Source organism: Mobula birostris, chromosome 20, assembly GCF_030028105.1.
Source record: "Mobula birostris isolate sMobBir1 chromosome 20, sMobBir1.hap1, whole genome shotgun sequence".
NCBI lineage: Eukaryota > Metazoa > Chordata > Chondrichthyes > Myliobatiformes > Myliobatidae > Mobula > Mobula birostris.
In genome coordinates this window covers 14,665,689-14,683,820 of record NC_092389.1, presented here as the reverse complement: position 1 = coordinate 14,683,820, position 18,132 = coordinate 14,665,689, and the positions used below count along the sequence as shown (strand labels likewise).

General features: G+C 41.5%; 1 protein-coding gene across 2 annotated transcripts in view; it reads left to right on the top strand.

Moving 5' to 3' along the window:
- The window catches only part of LOC140185072 (tubulin-specific chaperone cofactor E-like protein), a 140,307-nt gene that overhangs the window by 60,891 nt on the left and 61,284 nt on the right, over nt 1-18,132 (top strand). The window contains exon 8 of one of the 2 annotated variants that reach the window (XM_072238312.1): nt 1,036-2,569. The exons of the other annotated variant lie outside the window; for it this stretch is intronic. Within the exon in view, the coding sequence (XP_072094413.1) occupies nt 1,036-1,360 (325 nt within the window). The 3' untranslated portion in view covers nt 1,361-2,569. Of the gene's footprint in view, nt 1-1,035; nt 2,570-18,132 lie in introns of those variants that run through there. 2 annotated transcript variants of the gene reach the window in all.

The following is an 18,132-nucleotide window of genomic DNA, read 5'->3' as shown; positions in this document are numbered from 1 at the left end:
AAAGGAAAAGCATTCAGGATAAAAAAAAATTAGGATAATTAGCTGATTTCTGGTATATTATTTGAATACATGTATTGATGACTTTCTATGGAGTGCAATATAATGTATAACCTTGTCTTTCATTTTACAAATACAGAACAGAATTGTAGACTTACATTGACTCCACAAAAAAAGAACAAGATTTTGCTCATGTTTAATCTCCACATGAGCTATTCAACTCGTCCTGTTGTGTCCTTTTCTAAAAGCAGGAAAAAAAATGTAGAAGCTGGAAATCTGGGGGGATGGAGATAAAAATACAGAAAATATTGGAAATACTCAGCAGGTCAGGCAGCATTAGTGGTGAGGAAAACATGGTTAATGTTTTTGTCAATAGCCATTCATGAGAACCAGGAAAGGTTAACTTGGCTTGAGCCGTAAAGCAACACTTGTGATTGGGCTGTGTTAGCATAGAGATGAAGAGAAACTGAATGGTGGAAGTGGTGTTGATACCAGCACCAGCTGAATGAGTATGGTCAATTGAAGATCATCTGAAGGATCTGGAAACGATAACTGAGAACAGTAGAGAGCAAGGCAGTGTTCTGGAATTATGAGATATGAGCTGGACACTGGACTAAGAAATTGCTTGTCAGCCAGCAACTGTGGAGAGAACAGTGTTAACATAGTCTGTACACTGAAAACAAAACTAGATTTGATCACTTTATAACCATTTAGCGTGCAAAGATTATCATGAGCTTCCAGCTACCATTTTCAGTTCTCTGCCCCTCTCTGATCTCTGCTTTTGGCCTCTTACATTGGGTACTGCTAGATCAGTATAAGGTCCATGAAGTGTCACACTTCACAACCTTCAGGATTTTAGCATTGAATTCAACCATTTTAAGATGAGCAGCCGTTGCAGCTTCTGCAAAATTGGCCAGTTTTGAGGAAAGGCCTTGAGCAGCCTGTAATATTACCTTAGTTTTCATTTCTCCTGGTTAGCACTAGTATTTGGGCTAGGTCTAACCATCTAATTATAATGGTTGTTCATTTATGTTCCAGATATCACGAACTGGTAACACAATATGGTGTATTGGAACCATTGGCTGTGGTTGACCTCCGACCCCAGAGTCGTGCTAAAGTAGAAGTTCACTTTGAGGGTAAAGTTGAAGTGATGAGCATTCGTCTCGATCAGACTGTGGCTGATCTGAAGAAACAACTTCGGAATGTCGTGCAATTGTCAACCAATAATATGCGCTTGTATTACATTGACCAAGACATGGTAAAAGCCTTTGGACCAGAAGAAATGAAATACAACACACGTGCCCTTCACTCATTTAGCATTCGAGATGGAGATGAGATTCATGTAGAACCAAAAACAAAATAGTCTTGTGAATTTACTCACAATCTTTACAATTTTTACACAAATATTTTGTTTGTTAATGAAAGTGTTGCTGGGTTACAGTATGTTTTCACAATTGTAACTGTAAAAGGGTTAGTGATTCATGTATAGGTACCAATTAATGCTGAAACTAGTTCACAATAAAGATCAAAGTTCCTGCCAGGGATGGAAGAAAGTTTCTGTGATGAACATAAGATAAATCTGTTTGAGGCAATCCGGTAATTACAGAGGCTGAGATTGCCATCAGTCTTCGGTCATTAGAGGCGTGGTATAATGTGATTATTGAATACGATGGTGTAAAGTATCACTAATTACTGTGCACTGTATTACATGAAAGCAAATATTGAGTGAGGTAACACAAATCTGGAGTTAGAGCCTTTATGTAATTGTTTAATTACCAATCTTTTAAGGTTTTATGAACGTAAGTCACTAGTGTCAGGCAATACGATTATTGTGAACAGCTCTGTGGAGAACAGAAAGCTGGGATTATGTTCAGAGTACAAATAGTTCTTGCTCATAGTTAGCACTGGATAATACCATGCCATCGTTTCAGTTCCATCACTCACCCTCTTGCCATCAAAAAGAGACTATATTATCCTTAAAACAGTTTTTTAAAACAATCCACAGCATGTACCAGGTTTCCCCCGCCATCCGAAGGTGGAATATTCCTATGAAACGGTTTGTAAGCCAGAATGTTGTAAAGCGAAGAAGCAATTACCATTTATTTATATGGGAAAATTTTGTGAGCGTTCGCAGACCCAAAAATAACCTACCAAATCATGCCAAATAACACACAAAACCTAAAATAACAGTAACATATAGTAAAAGCAGGAATGATGTGATAAATACACAGCTTGTATAAAGTTGAAATACTTTACCACAATCATTGCCTGAACTGTTCTCCGTAGCGAAAATCTCACGCAAGCGCCATCAGCAAAAACACAGCGCAAGCGCTCTCCAGTAACCTTTAAGCTATGAAGCTGTCAAATCAGTAGAAATAATGTATGTACAGTGTAGTATCACTCACCGGAATCGGGAAGGCAGCGCCGAGCACACTGATGATGGTGTGTTAGACTTGTCGGAGTTTGGGTGGTGCAGTGGCCCCCACCCTCCAGGCTGCCGAGCGATACATTGCCGCGAAGCATGCAGTGGTACAGCGGTAGCCGGGACGCATCCAGCACATCTTTAAGAAAAAAGCCGAAATAAACAAGCTAATTAATTAGGTACTGCCCGACACGTAATTGTAGGCACAGATCATTGCCGATTGCGTCGCCTCCGATCTGAACTGACAATTATGTGTCGGGCTGCACCTAATTAATTAGCATGTTTATTTTGGCGTTTTTCTTAAAGATGTGCTGTGTGCCTCCTGGCTACTGCTGCATTCTCTGCAAATCGGTATCTGTCCGCGGCCTGGGTGTTGGGGTGGTGGGACACTGCGGTGTCATCTCGTTGTCTGTTTCCATTAGAGCAGGCAGCTCACCTTCTCCTATGACTGCCCGCCTCGATGTTGAAGGTCGAGGTTGGTCGTCTGATGTTGAAGGCTTGCTTGACTGCTGAGCCTCGCGCAGTTTTCTATCATACAGTTCTTTGTAAGCACTCAAACCATCTTGCAAATATCCCCTAAACCGACGTACCCTTTCAAAATTAAAGTCGTACTTTATCATTACTCATTCGGTTTGGATTGTTATCCTTTCCTCTTCCAACTGCATCAGCTCTTCATCTATCAGTTCTTGGTCATGGGATGCCAAAACCTCTTCAACATCATCTTCGTCAGCTTCCACAAAGCCAAACTCACTTAGTCCTTACTTCATTTACCACGATCAAAATGCTTAATTATGTCTAGTTTTATGCTGTGTAATACCCTTAAGAGCTCTTCTAGGCTTTTCCGATACCTTAGAACTCATCTTGCAAATGGCTGCTCACAGGCATGTGTTTAAGCAATGCCGTTCCGAATCCAGGGGAGAGCGGCTGCTCGGGGCGCGCGCTGCTTTTTTCGTAACAGTGAGGTTTCGTAAAGCGAACGTTCGAAAAGTGGGGGGACACCTGGTATTTCAGCAGCAACTTTCAAAGGGGAAATGGGTATATACTTAAAAAGGGGGGAAAAAAACAGGCCAGTGGAGAAAGGACGGAGAAGTGGAATGAATTGGATTGCTCTTCAAGGAGCTGGTCCAGTATGATAATTTTAAATGTCCTCCACAGTTTGATAGTTTTAATATTGCAAAGACAGCATTATGATCTTTGAAGCAATGACAAATCATTTTAGCAGTATCCTTTTCTTAGCATTTACAATATCTGGTTCAGTCCTCTTTGAGGTGTTTGTATGTCATAGGCAATGAGCACTAAACTGCGTAGTCAGCACGTTGAATATAATTTTACACTTTGAATGTTGTTGCACACTGGCTACAGACTCCATATGCACAATCACCGCACTTTGACAGTCATATATGTGCAGTATGTGGCTTTTGCATTCCATTCAGTGAGCTGACTCTGCAGTCTACACGCCCACATATATGAAATGGGTGTGAATGTATATTTATGACAATTACTAATGCGGGCAGAAATGTATCAAAATCTATGAAAGATGAGAATACCTTTGGTATTGTCTCATTGTTATTTACAACCAGGAGATGTTAAGTACTTGTAACATGTTTCGTGTTTCTTTACTACATTCTATGTTTGATTTTGTGCACATGTTTAATGTATTGTTCACAGAACTAAATTATGTTGTTTTTTTTAATCCTGTTGAGTTTAATGATTTTTGCTGTGCACCTGTAATCTAATTATCTGAGTGTAATTGCTGTGTGAACAATCCCTTCTCAGGGTTCATTTTCCTCTCCTGCTTTATAATGCATTGCTTGTCTCCTTTGAGAAGATATTAATGCATTGATACTTCCATGCAAGTATTTGACAAAAGTGTGCAATTTAATCTATTGTTTGCTGCACTGGAAGGAATTGATTTGTATTTTGGATTAAGGCTTATGTAGAGCCAACTCAAGATGTGGCCTAAGCAAGTGTTAACATAAAAAAGGACTTGTCTTCTAAGTAAGCAAGCTGAATATTGTTAGTATATAGCAATTTGCTGCATTCAAAGACTATCTGAGGTGTGTAATAACTAGTTGCCTGCAGTATGCAAGAAACTCGCCCCAAGTCTAGTTTCATACTGTTGTATCTGCATATATTGAATTATATCCGTACTTTACATTCTGTAGCTAAGATGATTTATTTGTTACTCTATATTAATAATGTGTGAAATTGGGCACCGAGTTTATTTGATTATGGCATTATTCTCTGAATGATTGCAATTATTTCATGTTACATATTATTTAATATGGGATGCTGATGGTGAATTGATCTGTAAACTCAGATTGCTTTTGTATGTAATTTCTAAATGTTGAGGATTTCTGCTGTGATGCAAGGGTAGTGATGGTGAGGAAAGTCTAAATCTCAATCTAAGAAATGTCCAACAAGTTGTAGATGTCAGTGACTGTCTCCAGTCAGTACTCATTCAGAGGCTGTAACTGACTTGTTCCCCCCACCCCCGCGCCACCATTATGGTATATTATTTCTTGGCAAAGCGAAGGAATCTACCTGGATTTTAAAGATCAGTTTCCTGGAGATATATAGACGCATCACAGTTTTGCTACAGGAGATAAACCATGCAGAGTATGCACAGACACAATGTGAGACAGCCGCTCTGGCCTCTGCAAAAGTGGGGCTACTGAATGGCCTTACATCATCTGTCTAGATAAAGCTTAATGATCTGTGTGGCTGGCTGAATGATAATGTAGCTGTCAGCCATCTTCTCAAGAGCAAGTAAAAATGGGCTATAAGTGTCAGCCTTGGAAACAATACAAACAGCCAGTGAATGGATTTTTAAAATGATGGATAAAGGTGTGTCCATCCTCATTGTTCTTATTGCCATACTATGAAAGGAAATTAATTTCAAGACTAGAATATAAAAGCAAGGATGGAATGTTGAGGCTTTATAAGGCATTGGTCAGACTGCACGGAGTATTGTGAGCAGTTTTGCGCCCCTTATCTAAGAAAAGATGTGCTGCATCGGAGAGGGTCCAGAGGAGGTTCACAAGAATGATTCCCAGAATGAATGGCTTAATGTATGAGGTGCACTTGATGGCTCTGGGCCTGTACTCACTGGTGTTTAGAAGATTGATCAGGGGATCTCATTGAAACCTATCAAATATTAAAAGGCCTGAATTACAGTAAGATATAGAGAAGATGGTTCCTATAGTGTGGTGGGGGAGGGGGTGTATAGGATTAGATAGAACAGCCTCAGAATAAAAGGACATCCATTTAGAACAGAGATGAGGGAATTTCTTCAGCCAGAGAGTGGTAAATCTATCTGTGGTATTTATTACCACAGACAGCTGTGGAGGCCAAGCAACTGAGTGTATTTAAGCAGAGGTTAATAAGTTCTTGATTCGTCAAGGCATCAAAGATTAGGGGGAAGAAGGCAGGAGAATGTGGTTGAGAGGGACAATAAATCAGCCATAGTGGAATAGCACAGCAGGTTTGATGGGCTGAGTGCCCTAATTCTGCTCCTATGTCTTATGGTAATTATGAGGGCTGAACCATTTTTCGTATTACTGTTAAAAAAATAATAATTTGATCATTTTAAAATTAGGTCCCACTTAGATGGTACTCTTTCAAAGTTGGGCTCCCTGATTTTGAGGGGTTAGTAACAGCCATACCACATGCGCCTTTTAGTAATGTATTAATTGCTCTGCCTCTTTAAGATGCCTTTATTGCTACTTTCTTGCTGCCCCTTTTCAGTGATCCCAGTATTTTATGTTACCATCTGATCTCATATTGGAAACTGCATGTTGATCAATCATGTTGGTTTATTCTGTATATGATATATTAATCTAAAGCTTCCCCTTAATGAATCAAACTCTGCATTACTGAGTCAACCTCAACTGTACTGCATGTATATTTTTATTTTAGTAAAGCAGTTAGCATAAAATTATTATTGACTGAAAAAATATAGGGAATATTTTAAGTACTGTAAAGCTTAATGAATTATCATGGCCAATAAAATGCTCAGTTTCAATACCAAAAATTGTAAGTGATCACTTCTACCTTAGTTTTGTGATTATGTACACCGGTTATCTCAGTGTAGATCCAGTAATTACATTTCTACTGCTGATGCAGAAAATATAGCACATTCACTCATATAGACCTCTATCCAAAATTACTCCTTGCTGAATTAATTAGAACCTGCCAGATTATTTCCAGGCATACAATCTCCGAACATAATTTCATTCTCCATTGGAGGCACAGGAACTGGGTGAAGAATTATACCAGTCATGCATTTTTTGTTATTTTAATTGATTTTGTTCTTTCCAGTCACCATTCAAAGTCTAGAAAATAGAATTTCAGATAAAAAGAGCACTTACCACAGCAAATGGCCGCCTCACTATGGCAGAAGTAGAGAAGAGCTTTTCACTTAGATTCTGGGTAAGAAATACAAGATCGTCATTAAGCTATGATAAGGAATTCGCGGACAACATGTTCAAACCATGGAATGTGCAAGACTAGATGAAACAATTGAGAATACCTTGGGTCGTGCATGCCCTTTGCAACTCCTGCCGTTCACAATCTTATGGTCCATTTTGTTGCCATCTCTTGCTGTAGCTGAGTAGAAATCTCGGAGGCCATAAGGAAGAATATGAGTAGGGGGCTGACGGCTGGTCTGGGTGAGGATGCAGGGAGATTGGGGATGTGGATCTGGTTGAACGGATGGTGACTGGGAACTTTGGCATGACTGGACAGGTAAAGGCTACGCCACCGGATGGAATTCAATTTCAATCCATTTTCTGCTGTAATCTGAAAAAAGCCTTTAAACCTCAAAGTTTTTGGCACAGCTTCAACAGCTACGTTGCGGATAATAATCTTTGGGGGTTCGAGGAATAGGGATAAGAGGAGGCTTGTATGAAACAGGAAGGCTGATATAAGCCAATTGGGGTGAATAACTTGTGTTGGTGCGGACCAAAGAGAAAAAAAGAGTAAGCAAGACTGTGTGGATTAAACACAGACCAAGATGGGAATGCATATTATATTTTGTGAACACGGATTTTCTTCTGACCACAGTATGATGTTTGTCAATACTTTTTGCCTTTACCTTCTGATAAGTTATCGGAATGGTCACATTCATTTTCACAGTTTGTCACTGTTGAATTTGAACCACGTCCATCTGAAGTATCAGGGTAGAACCGCAACCGTCAATAAAGTTTGAATTTGCGAGTTTTTGTTTTCTTTAATACAAACAGCAACAAATCACATTTCACCGATAAGTCGTCCTTTGCAATGGTGCAATCGTGGGGAAGAAATTTCATGATTGAAAAATGGGAAGTTTGTCTCCTTTTGACATTGAGGTGATCGTCCATGAAGTGTGGATACACGCTCTCCATTTAAAATTGGGTTCCTCATGCCGCTTCCCTAATTGGTGCTCTGCCGACTGGATGTCTTTAACGGGTGTACGTTTAGATACTTACTTTAAGTCCAGTATTGAAAAAAAACTGAGAAAATGCAATTAAATCCAAAGAACTGCAATAATCTGAACTATATCTTTGTTCAAACACGACACGAAGTCAACGTGCAAATCCGCCGATCGTCTCTCGTCAATCAGCAATTTATTCATTGCAATGAGTTTATGGGTAATTCATAGTTCTTGGTCTAAATGAAGGTAACCCAATGAGAGAGGTTTGCTTAACCAGACATACCAATTTTAAGAAATGATTGGCTTTGGATGGCATCCGTTAGTCTCGTGAGACCATGGATCTGCGCCTGGCAAGTCTTGCTTCAGTCTCTCCAGGGCGCAGGCCTGGGCAAGGTTATATGGAAGACCGGCAGTTGCCCATGCAGCAAGTCTCCCTTCTCCACAACACCGATGTTGTCCAAGGGCCGATACAGCTTGGCACCAGTGTCGTCGCAGGAGTTGCCAGAACGAGGTTGAAAGCAACGTCGGACTGCCTTAGGGACTCCAGCTCCGGATTTGTCCTCAGGGTTTACTCCCGAAGCCTTTCCCATCAGTGGGTATGGCCGCAAGGCAGCGGAGGTTTGAAATCAGTTTTCCCTCTCTTAGATGGACTGCCTTCCCAGGCTGACGAGCTCCGTCTACCCGAAGCACTTGTTTTAAGGCGCCAGGACCCGCCTTCGCCTCTTCTCCTGTCAGTGGAAACAGTTCCGCCAGGCTCAGAGGCTAAGCCACACGAGAAGGCCAGGAGTTGGACTTGGTCGTCAGAGGCTATTTGAGGCGCATGTCGTGAGGAGCACTTTTAGGTACTGGGAGCTTGTCCCCACTACCACTCCTCGACTTGACAGCCTTGACTTTAGCAGTATAATAACGGGAATAGAATGAGAGTTCATGCAAAGATTGGGGTTAGAGTGAGCAGAGACCCCGTGTACGTGGTTGCTGCAGGGACAACTGGCTGATTAAAAGGGATCGAATTTAGTGCTGAAACCAAAATAATTACACAGAGCCCTTTGGGACAAGAGGCAGAACAACTTTCTACCGACATATTCAGTATCGTCTGTGGGGTTGAATTTAAGTAAAAGTTTATTATCTGGCATATAGACACAGGGAAGAAGCGAGTGCTGTAGTAGTCTGGTGGACTGACCTCTACCTTGCTGAGACGAGGTGACAACTCTGACACCAACTCTTACCCCTGAATAGGACCCCACTAAGGAGCACCAGGCCATTGTCTCCCACACCATCACCGACTTTATTAACTCTGGGGATCTCCCATCCACTACCAACAACCTCATAGTTCCCTTACACCGCGCCTCCCGTTTCTACCTCCTACCCAAGATCCACAAACCTGCCTGCCCAGGTAGACCCATTGTTTCAACTTGTTCCTGCCCCACTGAACTTGCATCTGCAAACCTCGACTCAGTTTTATTCCACTCCCCAACGCCCCCCCCCCCCCACCCCCGGCTCAGTCCCTTCCTAACTACATCCGTGACACTTCACACTTTTCAATGATTTCAAGTTCCCTGTCACCCATCATCTTATTTTCACAATGAATGTCCAGTTCCTGTACAACTCCATCCCCCACAAGGAAGGCCTCAAAGCTGTCCATTTCTTTCTGGACACCAGACTCAACCAGTTCCCCTCCACCACCACCCTTCTCCATCTGGCAGGACTTGTCCTCTTAATAATTTCTCCTTCTGCTCCTCCCACTCCTTTCAGAAAAAAGGGGTAGCCATGGGCACTCGCATGGGTCCCAGCTATGCCTGCCTTTTTGTTGGCTACGTGGAACAGTCTACGTTCCAAGCCTACACAGGTATCTCTTCCCAACTTTTCCTACGCTACGTGGACAACTGCATTGGTGCTGCTTCCTGCACCCATGCGGAACTCGTCGACTTCATCAACTTTGCCTCCAATTTCCACCTGGCCCTCAAATTTGCCTGGTCCATTTCCGACACCTCCCTCTCCTTTCTCGACCTCTCTGTCTCTATCTACTTATGTCTATTATAAATCCACTGTTTCTCAAGCCACTTGGACTATACCTCTTCCCACCCTGCTACTTGTGAAAATGTCATCCCTTTCTCTCAATTCTACTGTCTCCAGCACATCTGCTCTCAGGATGAGGCTTTTCATTCCAGAACTACTGAGATGTCCTTCTTCTAAGAAAGGGGCCTCCCTTCCTCCACAATCATCGCTGCCCTCAACCGCATCTCGAGCATTTCACGCACATCTATTCTCACCCCGTCCTCCCTCCACCCCACCAGGGATGGGGTTGTTCTTGTCCTCACTTACCACTCACAAGCCTCCGTTTCCAGCACATAACTCTCCGTATCTTCCGAGATCCCACCACCAAGCACATCTTTCCCCCCTCCCCCCGCTTTCTGCTTTCCGCAGCGATCGCTCCCTACGTGACTCTCTTGTCCATTCATCCCCACTGATCTCCCTCTTGGCACTTATCCTTGCAAGAGGAACAAGTTCTACACCTGCCCCTACACCTCCTCCCTCACTTCTATTCAGGGCCCCAAGCAGTCCGTCCAGGTGAGGCGACGTTTCTGTCACCTGTGAGTCAGTTGGAGTCATCTGCTGTATCTGGTGCTCCCAGTATAGTCTTCTGTACATCTAGACCCGACTAGATTGGGAGACCGCTTCATCGAGCCAGAAAAAGCGGGATCTCCCAGTGGCCACCCATTTTTATTCTACTTCCCATTCCCATTCCGACATGTCAGTCCATAGCCTCCTCTACTGTGGCGATGAGGCCACACTCAGGTTGGAGGAGCAACACTTTATATTCCATCTGGGTAGCCTCCAACCTGATGGCATGAACATCAATTTCTCAAATTTCCAGTAATGCTCCCTCCCCAGCCATTCCCATTTCCCTCTCTCACCTTATCTCCTTACCTGCCCATCACCTCCCTCTTTTCTTTCTTCCATGGCCTTCTGTTCTCTCCTATCAGATTCCTCTTTCTCCAGTCCTGTTCTCTTTTACCAATCAACTTCCCAGCTCCTCACTTTAATCCTACCCCCCCCCACCCCCCGGTTTCACCGAGCACCTACTACTTTGTATTTCTTCCTCTCCTCCTCCCCACCTTCTTACTCTGTCTCCTCACCTTTGTTTTCCTCCAGTTCTGATGATGGGTCTCGGCCCGAAACATCGACTGTACGTTTTTTCTTTGATGTTGTCTGGCCAGCTGTTTTCCTCCAGCATTTTGTGTGTATTGCTTATGTACACGGGTAAATTAGCTTTTTGCAGCAGCAGCACAATACATTATAAAACATGACATACATTAACGTAAACTTACTTTAACATAAGTTATATACGTATAACTTGCACGATAGAATGAATATAACGGCACCGTTGCAATTTTAGAGAGAAGGCGAAAGAAAGAACAGTCCGATATAGCGTTAGGATTTTTCAGGTCGATTCAAGAAAACGTTGTAGTGGTTCTTTTCGACAAACTTTCAGACAGAAATGAAAGTGATATTTTTACCAGAAGCCGACAGCAAGATATCATCGCTCAGGTGAAATGAAGTACCGCAGAATTGCAATCGAGCATCTTCTTTCGAGCAGGTAGTATGAGTAGCTATATGGTCAGAATTACCTGAGCCGAAGGCCCTCAACAGGACTGCCAAACCAAGGGCGTGGTTACACCAACATGGTCAGAAGCACCAGGGATGCAATTTAAACTATGTTAGAATTGATATTGTTTACCCGTTATTACCATAAGATTTAAACCGATAGCGTCTGCCGCGAGCAGGATTATTGATGGTGGAGTTGCAACGTGTAGTGAAATTCCCCAATGGACAATGGTTCTTTTCAGCACCACTGGAGTTATTAGGAACAGCAGTGTAATCCGCAGGATTGAAAATGGGAAGGACATAGATCACACTCGGCACATTGATTGAATCGGCAAGAATGGAGTTAGGAGGATGGGTGGAGGTAGAGCGATGAAGGCTGATGGTAATGGGTGGTGATGAGATGAGGGCTGCAGCTCCCCCGGGCTGTTCTGCTGAGGTTTATGGACATGTTACCGTTCTGTTGAAGAGGAGGTAGGTTCTAAAGCATCCTGCACCACCGGGACAACAAACAATCTGCTACAGAGCTGTCCCGATACAGGTTTTCCAATAGAAACAATTCCTTTCCTTCCACAGATGCTGTTTGACCCACTGAGTTCCTCCAGCATGTTGTTTGTTGCTCCAGATTCCAGTATCTGCCATCTCATGGTCTTTGTTGGTTCTGCAGTGTCATGTATCATTAGATTAGAGCCTGGACAGCTGCAATCTTGGACACCAAGGATACATAATTTAGGCTGTGGGGAATGGTTGTTTATAAAAGAGAAAGAATGTTGTGTGTGTGTGCTAAAGTATCTGTCCTGATGCACAATTGTAGAGATTCTCTTTCCTGGCAGTGGAAATTTTATCTCCCTTAGATTGAAGTCTTCTGTTGTGAATCTTCTCTCCACCTGGGAATTATTTCACCCTTATCACCAATTCTTTAATCAAGATGGAATTTGCGCGACCAATTTCTGACAGCGGGGATGCAAATTACGAAACCAGACCCAAGACTGAGGTAAAAAAGGGAATGCCTTTGTGCGCAGAAAACTTTGAACGAGGCCCGGGAGCTCGCATTACAACCCGGACCCCCATACAAACCTGGCTGAAAGTCACCAGCACCGTCAGTTGACAAACTGAAAGGAGGCTTTTCATTTCAGATCTTTGCCTTCGGGCTTCAGAGTTTTATTAGGCAATCTGGAATAATTAACTAAATTATCCGATTTTAAACTCTGTTCCAGTTTCACCCTGTGCCACTGCAACGGATAATCCTGGCTGCAGGACATGCGCTCTGGCTGAGATCAGGTACGTTCGTTTGTCCTTCAACCACCACACTGCTGATTAAACGTAGCTTGTGAAGCTCGAGAGATACCGAGACAAGTCGCCTTTCGACTGCAAACCGGCGCGGTTCTTTCGGCGTTTTACATTAAATATCTCTCAATATTGCGTAAATTAAATTTGGTCGTTAAGATAGTTTCCAATCAATTTATCATAGCTCCACTTCAGAAGATCTCTCGTCAGTCACCGGCGTTCAAGACCCCAAAAAATAGTTATCAGACCTGGGAAGAGTTCATGTGCCCTGTCCTGGTGAGATGCTCGAAATCTCCGTATCCAGTCTCAGTTTGGATAAGTATGGATTGATTAGAGAAAGCCAGCGTGAATATGTAAAGCCGAACTTCCTTGATAAGAGTTCTTGATGAAGTAACAGGTAGCGCTGACCAGGCAAAAGCAGCAGGTGTGGTGAATGGACTTGGTAAAGTGCCATGTAAGGGCTTGTCATCAAGACTGAAGACTGGAATAAAAGCAGAATGTGGCAGGATGGATAGAAAACTAGTAGGAAGAAGTCTAGAGAAAAAGGATGCTTCTCAGAAATCCGTAGTGGAGATATAGAACATACAGTTTATATCAGGGTTACTACCATTAAATATACAGCATATTGACAACTTGGATTTGAGTTCTCACAGGTGCACTTGGCCTCAATGTGGTCAGAAATAAGGCAGGTGAAATTCCGTGTTCGGGAGTATTATGTTTTCTTAACAAGAAGGGGAAAGTGCAAGAATGGAGATCTAAGCGATATCTACACAGCTTGATGAATGTAGTAGAGCAGGCCCAGAAAATTGTTTTTGAAAGTACACAGAATCCGAGGTTTTATGAAGAGAGGCTTGGAGTTTTTACAAGGCAATGAAGATTAACCTTACTGAAATTCTAGTCAAATCACTCCAGGAATATCATTTCCTGTTCTGGGTGCCACATTGTAAGAGAGGTGCAAAGGCTCTGGAGAAGCTGCAGAAAATATTTGCTAAAATTAATGTTGGGACAGGGGACTCTCATTATTTATTGAGATACTGGGCAGAATAGGCTGTTCCAGCCCTCCGAGCCGCACCCTACAATCCCCCAATTTAACCCTAGCCTAATCATGGGACAATTTACAATGACCAATTAACCTACCAACTGTTAGGTCTTTGGACTTTGGGAGGAAACCTGAGTACCCAGAGGAAATCCACGTGGTCACCAGGAGTACATACAAACTCCTTACAGGCAGCGGCGGGAGTTGAACCCAGGTCACTGGTAATTAAAGCGTTTTGCTAACCAGTCACTACCGTGTCACCCCAAGCAAATAACACAGGCACAATAAAGAGGAATGTACTAGTCCATATACCAGTACCCATATGCGGAGAGACGGTCAAAGATGGGGCTGTCCTGCTTGAACATTGCAAGCAGATCCAGTAATGGTATTTAAAACCATGAAGGGTATAGACAGTGGACAGAGAAAAAGCCTTCCCTTTGATAGAGGGGTCAAGAGCCAGGAGACAAAAAGGTTATTGGTAAAAGGATAGTGTTCACGAGTGAGAAACGTGTTAACATAGAGAGTTTAGAGACTGGAATGTACTGCCAAGGACCGATTCCACTGCAGGGTTGAAAAGGGAATGTGTAAATATGAAGAAAGAGTTTGTTGGAAAAACTGGACAACTTATCCTTGTATCGAGATGGTATGGATTCAATACACCAAATGACCTCTGACTATGCTGTAACCATTCTGTGATTCTATGGTACTATTCATGGTCTGTAATCACTCATTCTCCATAACTCAGACACAATAACAAGAAATTAACTAATCCATGTACTAGTACCAGTTATATAGGATAAGATAGTCCATGTACCTCCATCCCAATCAAGACAGGAGAGATTGTCCATATGACCCAAGGGTTCCCAACCTTTTTTTATGCCATGGACCAATACCATTAATCAAAGTGTCCATAGATCCCAGGTTGGGAACCCTTGATATATCCCAGTTCCAATGAATTGAACTGAGATACTCCGAACACCTAAATCTCACTGAACAAGACTGAGATGACTGAAACATTCAAGTGCTGCTAATCCACAGTGAGATTATCCATATATCCCTGAGTAAGTAAACAGCAGTGAAATGGTCCATACACTTCAGTCCCAGTGAACAGGAGTGAGATAGTCCACCAATTGCAGTCCCAATGAACATAAGCAAGATGGTCCATGTACTTTAGACCTAGTGATCTGCAATCCCCAACTCAGAAAATAAGGTTAATCTAGTCCATGTGTCTCAGTCACAGTTTTGGTGTATGATGTCACTGAATCATTGTAGATTGATTAGTACAAACTATTTAATATAACTGGCTATTCAGTGTACGCTCAAAACTGTTGCGCACTAGGAGGTGGTTAGTTACTGTTTCAAGGTATGTAAAAGTATCATTAAGTATTTATGGAGCACTGACATCATTTCTTTGAAAGAATCAGCAGCATATCCTGTAATCATTTTCCTTTCCCCCAAAGACTATTTCTTGATTGGTTTCAAATATCTGTTTTGTTCCTTTTTTAAGATTGGTAATTCCACTTCCCAAAAACAAATTTTGTAAAGCTTTTTTTCCTACTAAAGTTGTAGTGAAAAATAATCTTCATCTCTTCTTTTGGTTATCAACTTAAGCTGCTCCTTTTTAGTTGTCAAATCATTCATCAATGGAAATGTATTCCCAATTGACTTCAAGCAAAATCCCTCAGTTTAGATGTGTGTACAAGATCTCCCCCTTAACATATCCCATCATGAGGATATGACCTTTTATGCTCCAAACATAACATAAAATAATTCATTAGAAGTTTTAGTTATTTTATCCAGTGGTTGGTGCAGTTTTAATCTGACTTTATGCATTACCCCTTTAATTTACAGAAGATAAAGTTAACCCTTCACTTTTTAAAGATTTCTGTAGTTGAATCCCTATGTAATTCTAGTCCTGTAAAAAAAAATTAGCATCCTATGACCTCCCTTTCTTTTGTCTTCTCTCAAAATACATCACAACACTAATTCCTTCTAGACAAACATTAATGCTATCTTCTCTTCTTGAAGTTTGCCAACCATCGATCATTGACAGTTTAGTTCATTGTCGTTGTTGTCTTCACTTTGGGACAAGCTTACTACATTCAGTCTCCCAGACTTATAACTTCCATTATCAGGAATGTTTGCCAAAACTTTAGTTGCTTCTTACACATTTTCTGCAGTGATTTATGATACAGAGAACATATTATGCTATTTCTGCATCAAGTTCCAAGATTTTTCAATATTATTTTGTTTACAACTATTCCACCAGCTCTCCATTCTCACTGTCACAGTCTAGTTTCACTTTTGTGATAATTAAACCAATTAATCATATGGTCACCTCACATTACTCTATCTCCCCATAGATGTCATCTTTAGCTCAACCTATCCAACTCCTTTCCCATTTATTTGCTTGAAATTATTTGTTTGCCTCTATGTTTCGATAGTCTTTCTTCATAACATTTTTATTATTCTGCCAAATAATTTCAGATTTTGCTTTATTGTCTTTTGTATTGGAGCCCATATCTCCATTTGCCTCTTTATCATGTAATTTGTGTTACATTGCAGACTTTAAATTTTGATACCGTACTTTTACTTCCTCTATTCTGCAGCCAATTTGTCTCCCATTTTAACATTTTAATTAACTAATATATTTTACAGGGTGCCCTTTGAATCTTACCTTTGATACATTGCCTTACTTTATTTCCAAACTGCTGCTTCTAGGTTACAAATCACTTGCCACAATTAATATCCTCGAATTAAATTCAACGTTGCATTCTTGGACTAAAGACAATCATATCTGGAAAGAGGTCCAGAACATTATAGAAGCTGTCTGCTTTTTTTTTTGGCTGCTCACAATCATTTGTCCCAAAAAGCCTTTGGATAATTAGAGGTACACAATATGACTCTGTTATTCCTGCAGTTATCCTCTTTCTACTGTTTGGCAATCTACAATGTGATCCCAATAGAATAAGACTTCCCGATCAGTTTTTGTACTATCCTCAAGATGACTTTGTCTTGAGGATAGTACAAGCTGTAAGGTAGACAAAGAACAGAGAGAGAGAGAAACCTAAGGCAGTGTTATAGTTTGTAACCTGAGCAAACATTCTTTAATTATTTATGTTTTTCCATAATGAATTTAATTTGGCCAAAATGAGCTGTTTTAAGGTGTTTTAGCAGCTGAATCTGATCTAGAATTTGGCAATTAACATCTGGACAAATGAATTGTCCATGGAGATAGTTCAAATGACCAATTAAAATAGAGAAACACTAGAACTAACAAAAGTTACCACCCTGTAGAGATTACTAAAATTTGGCCAAATTATGGTCTGGAAGGTAGGGTCAACTCTCTCATTCCCTCAAAATGTAATATGCATGGCACAACTGCTGAATTGTGGTTTATTTTGAATAAATAAACAAACATTTATTACTGTATATTTCTGGAAGTAAGCATTACTGGAGAGGTTAATATTTAATTCTTATCCCTAAATGCCCTTGAGGTGGCTGTAGTGAGATGCCTTCTTGAACCACCAAAATCCTAACAGTTGAATTGGGGACAGAATTTAGTCTGGTCCCATGTGTTTGTCCAAGCAGTGATTCTTGAGAGTGTTTTAAGGGAGTTGTAGGAAGCAGAGACCACTTTTGGGGTCTGGACCTAGAGCTGAAGTATTTGAGATGAATTGATGTTTGAAATTTAGTTTTTGCTGGCAAAAATATGAGCCAGCAACAGTAGCATAGAAGAAATGGTGAGATTGAAGATAATGATTCTAAGTGCTGAGCTGAAAGAAATTGTGCCTCAAAATTGATATTGAACCTCAGGCAAAATCTATGGTTACTTTAAGGTTCCCCATGTATCTTGCTTATGCCAATTGGAGGTTGGACAAACTGCAGGGTCAGAGGCTGAGGGAAGACTGAGTTTGTAAAATTATTGAGAGATGTAGATAAAGTGGGCAGACAGAAACTTTATCCCATGATAGGAATATCTACTAAAGGACATGCATTTAAGGGGAGAGGGGAGAGTAGAAAAGCGAGGCAACTTTTTACACAGAGTCATAGATGCCTGGAACAGGCTGTGAGGGATAACAGTGGAGGCAGAATGGATAATGGAATTTGAGACCTATAGGCCACATGAGCATGCAGGGAATGGAGGAATGCAGATCATAGACGTTACAAGGATGTTGCCTGGATTGGAGAGGGTGCCTTATGAGAATAGGTTGAGTAAACTTGGCCTTTTCTCCTTGGAGCGACGGAGGACGAGAGGTGATCTGATAGAGGTGTATAAGATGATGAAAGGCATTAATTGCGTGAATAGCCGGAGACTTTTTCCCAGGGTTTAAATGGCTAACACGAGGGGCATAGTTTTAAGGTGCTTGGAAG